This window comes from Rhipicephalus sanguineus, chromosome 9 (genome assembly GCF_013339695.2).
Source record: "Rhipicephalus sanguineus isolate Rsan-2018 chromosome 9, BIME_Rsan_1.4, whole genome shotgun sequence".
Taxonomy (NCBI): Eukaryota; Metazoa; Arthropoda; class Arachnida; order Ixodida; family Ixodidae; genus Rhipicephalus; species Rhipicephalus sanguineus.
Genome location: NC_051184.2, coordinates 17688841 through 17700020, shown reverse-complemented (window position 1 = coordinate 17700020; position 11180 = coordinate 17688841). Strand labels below are relative to the sequence as shown.

The window sequence follows — 11180 nt, the reverse complement described above, 5'->3', positions numbered from 1 at the left end:
CGTCATCGCTTGATATTGAAAAGCGAGGTCAATGTCATGGAATTTTACCAGCTGTTAGAGGTGCCCATGCTTGATGATGATAGTAAGAGTGGCCGACGTTCCTAGGAAGTTTTTTCGTGTTTCATTTTTTTCTCATTTCGCGCGATAGTGGTTACGGACACCGGTGGCGGACAACAACCCGACTGCCGTTGTCATCTGATAACAGCTTTCGCTGTAAAATTTCTGGTTAGGCCACTGATCGCGACGTTTCCACGGCTGCTCTGCTCCGTGGCTCCGTTGGTGACACACAAACGGCCAGTTTGCATGTTTTAGTACCTGACGCCATCACAACTAGCCATACAGGAAGTCACCAGAATTTATACCGTAGCCTGGCGTCATTCTAGTGTCGACGTCAGTATGTGCGTCATGGGAATGTCAAAGTAAAATATCTTATAAGCATTTCCCGAGCTTCAAACTTGCTCAAAGCCGCCTCTGTATGCAGAAGATTTGCATGGCGGAGTAAAGTCAGCTTCGAAGATTGATGTCAACAGCCTTTTAGAAGAATTGCACTCTTGGTATATTTCTTTGACACTGGGGCCATTTACACCGCTGTCACACGGTGCACTGCAGATCGCGATCGAGCCCGATCAGGATCAAATTCCTCAACAGTCACTGGCTCCCTTCTCCAGCTTGCGTAAAGGAACCAATCGCGATCGTGAAATTCGATACGGATAAAGCTGTGATGCGATCAAAACTGACCGTGTGACCGGCATAAAGTACCATTTGTTCGGCAGGCGACAGACTCGGCAATTAGCGCGTCTGCGGAGACAGTTCAGATAGGGGAACGCATGCGCAGACGTGCACTTTTCAGCAAACGTGTTTTCTTTTTTTAACGCGAAAGTGTTATATGTCGGGGTCCACCCAGATTTTCATGACGTATTTCCGTCACGGAAATACGTCAGCAAAATGAACGCCATCAAACGTCAAAGAAAAAACCTATAATAAAAAGTTCCGTTGACAGAAGTCGAACCCATGACCTCTCGGTCGCGACGATGGCTGGCAGGCGTTTAGCCCACTGAGCTACCGCCAAACTTTTTTTCTTTATTTCATTGAGCTACCGCCAAACACATAACGGAGGCTACATGAACGCGCCTTTTAACTTTCACACTTTCCTATCACCGTGCTCTTGCATGGATGGATGGATGGATGGATGCATGGATGGATGGATGGATGGATGGATGGATGGATGGATGGATGGATGGATGGATGCTATGAGCGTCCCCTTTATAACGGGTTGGGGACGTGTGTGCCATCAGGCTCGAAAAAAAAAAAACAAAAAAAAAAAAAACGCGCCGTTGCAGCGACCGTCTCATTCGGCGCGTTGTAATTTCGTTTAACACACCGCGAGGTGGTGTCTTTAGCCCAAGCCTAACTCCCAGCATTCATCCATATCGAAAAATAGCTCTCCGACACTGCTGGAGGTCCCACAGCTGGAGCGGCTGGACGCGCGCGAACACCTGAGTCGGCACGGGGCCCCCGAGCCGAAGCTCGAGTTCGCCCTTCCCGACGCCGTACATGGAGATGGCTGTGAACACCAGCTCGAGCAAGGTCCACACCACGTGACGCCGGATCTGGTTGACGTACACGTCCTTCCACAGGATGATGTACAGCTGCTGCAGAGCCCCGCCCATCTCTGGAACGCTCTACAGAGTCAGCGTAGAACGACCAAACGAAGCACTCTACAGGAACCTGCGATACAGTGCGAGATTTGACGAGATATTGATTGAAGAGGTGCACAGAAGGCGTCCCAGGTTACCATAGGCGCGCGCACGGGAGGAGGGGGGTTGCAACCCCCCTCCCCCCCCCCCCCAATCATGTGAAGGGGCGGTAATACTGTCCCATAAGCTTTACTCAGTCGCACCTTTCACGCTATTCTTTACTGGCAGCGTTGTTGCTAAGCATGCTTTTTGTCGATAATGGCGATCGAGGACCCCGATGTTGCAATAAAAAAACTGCCTGCTTCCCACCTTTACCCCAGAAAGCTGGGTACCAACGGTAGGTCATTGTGGGAAGCACGTCATCACCGCTGTTATTTTTGCATCTATGGCGGAGCTTGTTCTCTCTTTTGGACTCGAACAACGGGGGAGAAGAGGGGGTTAAACTTGCCCGCCCCCCTTTCCCCCCAATTGAAAACCTTGCGCACGTTGATTCAGATTACAATTCGAAGGCTTTACCTCCAGAGCTGCCGTTTGTTTGAAGGTAGCTCAGTTCCTACGGCGTCCCTTCGAGCCCGTTGACGCAAGGGACGGGTCAGTGGTGGCTATAGAGGATTACACGAAGCCTTTCGCCTCTAGCAGCGGCATCGAGACTTCAAGCTGCTACAACAGCAAGCATTTACGACGTCCTCATGGAGGAAACGATTGTGTCCTTGCAACCGCACGGCGCTGCTCGCGAGCTTGTGTTGAGTGGCGCGCTCTCCTCGTTGGTCCTCGAGAGCTCGCGCACGCGCTCATTTGATTGATCAGTACGTGGCGATGATGATTTCGAGGCTGTGGCCCGTACCCATAACGTATTAACGGCTGGGGGGATGGCGCTTAAAATAATAAAAAAAAGTGAATGGATATATAGATATTCCTAATTGTTATTCATTACTGGCATTATTACTTTTTCAACGTACCACCTGGTTTGCGGTCCATGAAACCGATTCCCACAAGGCGTGGGATCTGTCGAATTTTTTGTAGCGTTAGCTATACACTTGCCTAGCCGGAGCCGATTTCGCGTGGAGCGTCATGAGCCGTGCTGCGCATGAGCGAGGAACAGTGATGTCACACAGCTGGGTCACCGGACGCGCTCTCCGACACCGCCACGCGCCGCCAACGCTTGCCGCTGCTAGTCTGCGCGTTCGGGAGGAGTGGCGTCGTAGGCGCGGCAGACAGGCAGGCGCCGGCGCGCGCGGCTCGCCGCTGCTGGTCTGCGCCGCATTCGAGAGGAGTGGCGTCGTAGCCATACACACCGTGGCGCCGGCGCGCGCGCAGCTGTTCGCCTTCGCTGTGCAGTCGCCGTCTGACGCTGCGCTGGGGCCGCTTGATAGCGCCTCTGACTGGCGTTTGCTAAATTGGTCCAAAAGTTTTGGGCCACGCCCATCTCGCCTGTCAACGAAGCAGCGAGAGGAAACCCCAAAAGACCGTGACGTCACAATGACGACTATAGGCACAGATTACGTGAACTTATGCCGAGCAAACTTAAAACTTAAATGTGCGGGACAGCCGGCGACTGCCCCCGCACCGCAACGGAGTAGAATATGTAAACAAATTTCCGTCTAAGAGACAAGAAACAGTGACTGCACGACCACGCAAAATATAATCATGTGCAATTCGCCCTCGCCGCCAGCTACGAGTACAAGCAGAGAAAAACAATCGATGGGCAGTCATCTACTATTAGGTTCGGAACGGGCACTCTCCAACCAGTTTCGGCATATTAATGCGGTGTACATCAAATTAACGTGGTGGGGCATTTTTTCGACTTCCGTTGCATCCCGTATCAAGCGAACAAAATGGTCATAGCCTGGAAAGTTTCGACCAATCACGCTGTACGTGCTATTGCCGGATATGGAATAAAAGCAGTGTACGAAATAATCTTACGTGGTCGCGCTCCGGTATTATTTGTAACGTTGTTGCCTTGAAATTTAGTAATGTACTACATCAGCCCATTTGAACTTACACTCACTGTGAGTCCAGCGTTCGTGGTTTTCGCGTCCATATTCTGTTTGTGTTATGAGTTATTTTGAATATCCGCCACGAATCCAGCAGCCGAACTAAGTCGTTCGACAGCATCAGTATCGCACTCACTCGCAAAATAACCGCACCGCTTCGCAGCGACCTCTCGTTTACAGACGTCGTTGTCTTCGACAACGTCGATTCTGCGACGAGCTATAGCGCTGCACCTGCCGTCTCGCGATTTATGCTCTCCGCCATGACGCACGAAACAAGACTATAGCGTCACGATAAAAAATCACGAAATCAGCCGAGGCCAATTAAAACGCCGCCGACGCGCGACATTTATATGTTAGCTCTGTTTTCTGCTTCTGACGACACTGTTTGGAAGGCAGAGAGGCCCATGATTGTTAAGGCACACGTTGCGGAGTCGACGCACTCGGCATTTTCCGTCGCGCGCTCCCTCCGCGAAGCCGGTGATGGTTCCCTGCTTCGTGGTCGTCTTCGCGGTGTTGTTGTACATTCGCAAGTTCAGCTCTTCTCTGGCTCGGTGTGTCGCGAAGGGAACGCTTTTTCGGCAGCAGAGCGCGCCGGCGTTAAAGTCTCTGCCAGCAGTGATGGAAAGCGCTAACAAACGAGGCCGTAACCCGATCAAAGCACGACTGAGAGCGACTCGGTAAGTCTCTCATAATTTTCGCTCTTGCCACGTCAGGGTTTTCTCTGCCACGAAAGTTGCGCACTAGTGAGGCGTTTAGGTTGGAGGTTAATTTTTCTTCTAATCGCACAGGTTAGTCCAAACCTACGAGAGAGGAGGAGAGGCCATGATCGGCATTCCTGTTCGCTATATATATCTCACACTGGGAGATGGGGAAGTACAATTCACCATCAGCGCGTACCGTACAAAAACATAACTGCATTAACTGGCAACAACATATTTACCAGTTAATGATAAAGACATTCCAAGATGTTGGCCGTCCTTAATTGCAGCAGTACATCCGTAATACCCTTCTGCGATACCTTTCGAGATCGGTACTTTAACATTGTTGGCTCCGGCCTAAGTCCGCAATCAAGACGAGCTACAGCGATGTCGTGAGCGATCGTATCTGAGAAATCAGACAACAACCGCAAAGAACGCGTTTCAGGGTGCCCGTTATATAACTGAAATATAATTTGTATACGTACGCTAACAAAGTTCCGTGACGTCATAGCGGGTACTAGCTTCCTTCAATAACGGTGACTCCCTCGGGAACTATATGTCGGAGCGCGGAGGAAGAGAAGGTAGGCGCACTGCGGGTTTGTGGGCGGAGCTTGTACACGATTCTCACGCTACGTAGGTCTATCGACATTTCGACTTACTGGCAGAGAGAAAAAAAAATCCTGGCAAAGCTGGCTAAATAGACTGAAAAGAAACGAAGAAGAGAAAAAAAGAAGACATGCAGAGAGAAAGGGCAGCTGCATAAATTGTCATGATGATGGTGGCGATATTAACTTCTATTGACATACTGTTCAAAACGGGGCGACTCATAAAGCTCTGTTGAGCTAATCCGGTATTGGACGCATATATAATGCATTTTAGCATGTTGCTTCTCTCTCTCGACGACCTTTTCTGCCTTCGTTATTGCAGTTTCGGGAGCTCACGCGCTGCTGTAGTAGTGACGCCTTGCGAGACTGACGTGAGCCTATGCGTAAATATAACGATCACTGTCAGATGGCGGAAGTGTGTCAACTATACAACACCACTCTTCCAAAAGCTACACGCGGCGGTTTAGAGGAATGAAAGGCAAGAAGGTTTGTAGAAAGACACGAAAGACAAGAAGCTTTACAGCCACTGCATGGTGGTTCAACGTTGCATTACTAACCAGTGGTCGTCAGCTATTCTAGCTCAACCGGTTGACTTCTGTATCGGATCTGGCCACCCGTTATAGATCTTTTTTTCGTGTTTTTACTTGTTTTTGTCCAAGTCTTCGTCACTTATTTTTCTTTACTTTCCATCGTCTTTCCTCCTATCTTCCTCCACTCTGTCTCTCACTTCCTCCCGAAAGATTAGGCAGGCGTCGTGCCCCTCTAGGTGGCAGCTGTCAGCTTGCTCTTTCCCTCTTTCCTCTGTGTCATCGTCGTGTATTTATGTATGTAAATCAAATAATAATAATAATAATAATAATAATAATAATAATAATAATAATAATAATAATAATAATAATAATAATAATAATAATAATAATAATAATAATAATAATAATAATCACACTCCGCATTAGAACCCCAGAGCTGGTCAGCCAGGAGGGAGCTGCGGAGGGCCGCCTCCCACCTGGCCGAAGCAGTATCGGGGTTAGTGTACGTTCCCTTGCACTCCCAGAGCTAGCGTGGCTACGTCCCCGCATGCGGGGCAAGCGTCACTGGGGAACACCTCGGGATAAATGACGGAGCGGCCGGCCGGCTTGGACAGACGGTCCCGACGTGGGAGTCGCCCGCTGCGCGCCTTGCAGGACCTCAATAAAGTTTTGCAACCAACCAAACAACTAGCCTGCCAGCAAATGTTATTGAAGTTCTTTCCGCACTCATTTATTTATTTGTTTGGCTGGTACAGGATAGGAAATGTGCAACGATCTAAGCAGAGGGTATTATTTCGCAACACGGAACATGCTAAAATAAACAACAGGCACAAATTAGATCACAAGTACATAGATGACAGAAGCAACGTTTCAAGGTTTTTCGAAGAATGGCAACAGTATCCGCACTTGCAATAAACATCTTCCCGTCGAAATTTTTCCAATGTACAATTGTTTGATCAAGAAATTAATTATTTTTCAAGTACATCAATTCTGAAGACGTAAAACATAAAAACATGAGGACGATGACGTTGGCGGAAAAACACTGTTCCCACGGGGCTGCAAATACAGGCATGAATATAAATTTATATTATTTCTTGCGACTGGAATAACTATTGGTTTAATTGTACGATCGGTACAAAAACTTTATGGTGTATAGCAAGCGATTAACACAGAAAATCGTAATATGACTTGACAAACATAGCAATATGGAAGGATCGGAAATTCGAAGTGCGACGTCACGACAGTGGCACAGCCTTCACGCTCGAAAATAATGCGTGAAATAATCATCTGAATGCAAGGACAGTTAAAGGATCACCAGTAACACCTGAATAATGCGAGGGTTGCCGGTTCGTATACCCCCGGCAGCGAATTGTTTTCTTTTTGACCACTTGTTCCCAAAATTACCTTCATCATCATCAGTCGACGCCACTGCAGGAGGACGGTCCCTTCCAATGACCTTCAGGTCACCCTGCCTACGCGAGCTGATTCCGCTTTATGCCTGCGCTCTTCTTAATTTCATCTCTCCGCCTAACTTCCTGAAGCCCTAGTTTCCAATCTCTTGTTATCGATACCGTAGCTCTCAATGTCCGCCGGCTCTCTGTCCTACGCATCACGTGACCCGTCCAGGTGCACTTTTTTCACAAAAAGAATATCTGCTACACCTGTTCTCTTATCCACTCTGCTCTCTTCTAATAGACTTCAATAAAACATACCTACAACACTAGCAATGCATTTCCTTTTAAATTACGTTTAGGCACATTGCATTCCACGAATTTTCGCTATTCTGTTTTTCAAAGTGGATCTTTTTTTTATTCACACACACACACACACACACACACACACACACACACACACACACACACACACACACACACACACACACACACACACACACACACATATATATATATATATATATATATATATATATATATAATTAATTCCGGAAATAGAGCTTAATCTTAATTCCTCATCAATTTCAATATTATATTTCTCTCTCTCTCTCGCACTATATATATATATATATATATATATATATATATATATATATATATATATATATATATATATATATATATAGTGCGAGAGAGAGAGAGAAAATATAATATTGAAATTGATGAGGAATTAAGATTAAGCTCTATTTCCGGAATTACTGAGATGTAACAGAAAGCGCAAAAAAGCGAAAAAAAAAATGGGACGATGAGCACACAGGACATTACATTACAATAGTAACTTCACATAGGAATCTTCATGTTGAGTAAGGTGCCAAATTCCATCCCGCCGCCAAGCTCATAACTTCAACGACAAAAATGGACACGCTTTAGCCCATGTTCGTGATGTTCCTCAATTCTCGTGATGTGAAGTACTTGATTCCTTGTACACATATGTGTTTGGCTTATGAGCCAACTTAAGTTAGAAGCGTTGGCTCATAAGCCAAAGGATGCACATTCCCTGCCACCTCTCGCGGCTTTCTAACGAGGCGCGTTTCGCTCGCTCTAGTATAGGAGCCTCCCAACAGTTTGAAGAGCGCGGGCAGGCGCGACCGGTTTCGCAGATGGCTGCACGAAACAAGTTACTCCCTGAAGGGAAATGTTGGCGGACGTCAAGCGGCGGCTTCGTGTACTTCTGGCAAGAGAGAGAAAGGTTAGCGAGAGAGAAAAATGTTGGTGCGTCTGGCGCGCTTGCTCCGACGGCTGACAGTGGATACAATCTCTATTCCGGCGAGTTTTTTCTTTCCCGGCGAGCCAAGTGTTGTACGTCCAGCTTTGCGCGAGTCCTTCCGGGTGCGAAACGCGAGCGCACATCTCCTTGAGCGATAAACTCGACGTTCGTGCGTGCGTGTGTGTACACCTACTGCGCTCTCGACCACAGACGCTGGCAGCAGCACCGCTGCTGTGCGTGCGTTGGCTTCGCACACCGTAGGCCGCGGCCGGTTTAATGTGCGACAGCGCTCACCGCCGCCGTGGACTCCGAAGCGGGCGAGCAACGATGTGATCTCTCTGCGTTTATGGGTGAGTTTCCGTACATTCTTGCTTTTTTCCCCTCAGCAATGCTCGTGTAAGTCGGCGCGTGTAATCGGCGCGTGTTCTTTAGGCCCGCGCCGCGCGACATGGCGCGGATCTCGCCACTGCGTCGTCGACGAGAAATTTTCGCCCGCACTCCGACGAGTGTAGACCGCCGCGGCGCTGTTTTACCCGCCGTAGCAGCCGCAGCGGGCGCTATGCTTTAGGCCTAGCGCGGAGTCGGATGCCCGAGGCGAGTGCACACACCGTACCGACGATGTCCCGCTTGCAGGAGGCACGGCACTTGCAAGAGAGCTGCCCCAGGCTGTGCGGAGGGTTTGCGGCGCAGCACTCGTTTCTCGAACTGTCACCCAGCGCTTGCCTGGAGACACCGCCCCGGCACGCACGCTAGCTCACGCACGCACGAACATACGCGCACAAAAAACGAGAGGGATCTCATAAAGCGGCGGGGATAGACGATGCTATCGGGAAGCGATCGGAGCGTGAAATTCGAGCGAGCGGTGCGTTGTAGAGCGCGTGCAGAAGGCTTGCCGGCTGCTGGCCCGCTTCGCTGCGGCGCTGTTTTGCCCGGGATCGTTTTTTGTGTTGTTTTGCGCACTGGTTCTCGCAGCCGGCGCGTCTGCTGCACAAGCCACGACACCAACCCAGCCGACCTGCGCGTAGGAGCGAGCGCGGCGGCGGTTGCCGCTTCGCGTTGGCAGGGCGCCTCGGGCTAGGCGCACACGAAACGCGAGAAAGCACAAAACAACACACACTCAAACAGCGTTGATCTGCAGGCAGATTGAGAATGGAAGTCTCTCAAAAAAGAAGCAATCTGCGTTTGCGTTTTGATGCTATGAAACTGTTTTTTACTCTATATTACATTTGTTATGAAACTCTGTTTTCATCATAAATATCATTTAAGTACTGAACTCACAGATGTGCTTTTCTGTTTATGTTTACAAACACTGTATACGTGTATGCTGTCTGTAGCCTTGAGCATTCGTCACTTCTGTTATTTCCCAGCAAAACAGTTGTGCTTGTCCCCATGTGAACGTGTCCTGTATTTGCGCAACCTTTTACTTTCATTATTGAGGCAGCGTTCGAAGAAATTTAGCCGGAATATGGACGAAAATATAAGTTCGTTGTTTATCGCCTCATTGTTTATCGCCTCATGTCTTGACCGGCGTGCCAGTCAATTTGAGTGCGAAGTGCGCGACATTTTTTTTTTTTCCTCGTCGTTCGCGACATTTCAAGAGTAATGCATCTTACTGTCAGTATAATATGCCGGTTTTGCGCTAAGGGATGCGTGTCTTTTTCATTATTTTTTTTTTTTGTTTAACGCAGCCGTTTCGTCTCCGACATGTGTCTGTCCTACGTGCCTGACATTTTACACACACACACACACACGTGTGTGTGTGTGTGTGTGTGTGTGTGAACTGAACTACGTGAACATTTAACATCGTGGTGCAGCAAACGAATGTTGTTAGGTGTAATAGATCCCACAAGGTATCTCTGTCGACTGCTGACCCGAAAGTAGCAGGATTGAATCCCGGTCGCGGCGGCCGCATTTCGATGGAGGTTAAATGCTAGAGGCCCGTGTGCTCACACTTAGGTGCACGTTAAAGGACGTTTGGGACGTAAAACCCCAACAGTTATTATTATGCATGGTATCTCTCTGTGTCGGATCTATTCCCTTAGACAGTATCATCCTGTGAATAAAGCTGCATGGCATAGGCACAGTGCTTTTACTTTTGACTCAGCAGGACAGAGCGACCTTGCAGAACACTACTCGCTGTCAGCAGCTGAAAATTATATCGATAGGCACCGAGTTCTGTGAAATGTTGACGTTGCTATGGGCTCATCTTGTTTTCGTCAAAGTGTTATCTCTATATATTACCGACGTCGAGGTATTGTGAATACGATTGATGACCAATTTGCTAAATGTACTGCTTGTAGACAAACGAAAAAAAAAATAAAACAATCCTGCTGCGTGAGAGGGATGCTGTAGTGCGGGATAACGGAATGATTTTGACCGGGCACCTATATTAATTTACTACGCGAGATTCACTGCATTTCACCCCTCATCGAAATCCGCCAGGAACGGATGTGTTACTTCGAGTTTAGCCATCATCTTCTACACAAGTTTTCTATTTTCTTTCTTCATTTTATTTTTGTTCATAATATTTATCTTTTGTGTGTGTGTGTGGGGGGGGGGGGAGGGGGGTCAGCAGGTATTGAATATTAGCGTGCGTAACGCCGCAGCCGCAATAGGTACGTGAAACATTTAGGCAAATCTATTTACCACACCCACGTAGGTTGGCAATGTAAACTCGGTCATTCTTTTGCTTAGCGCTCACTCAGATTCAGATGATCGCCAGTATCCTGATCAACTGGGCTCATTCGTGCTCAGATTCGTCAGAACCCTGCTCAACCGGGCTCACTCGGAATCCCCTCTTCCGGGCCCGTAATAAAGTTTCAATCAATCAATCAATCAATCATCAATCAATCAATCAATCAATCAATCAATCGGGGTCAAGCTTACGAAAATTTTACTCAGCCGGGCTAACGCAGATTCGCGGTTCGGTCCGAGTCTAGGTGGGTCGACTGATATTAGTGAATTTGTTGGCCTATGCAACGCATACCATATGTTT

General features: G+C 48.2%; 1 protein-coding gene across 1 annotated transcript in view; it reads left to right on the top strand.

Moving 5' to 3' along the window:
• The first annotated feature begins 4150 nt into the window (after positions 1–4150).
• Positions 4151–11180, top strand: part of LOC119404673 (mitogen-activated protein kinase kinase kinase 1) — a 154202-nt gene continuing 147172 nt past the window's right edge. The window contains exon 1 of the mRNA XM_049418964.1: positions 4151–4368. Coding sequence (XP_049274921.1) covers positions 4172–4368 — 197 coding nt within the window. The 5' untranslated portion in view covers positions 4151–4171. The remainder of the gene's footprint in view (positions 4369–11180) is intronic.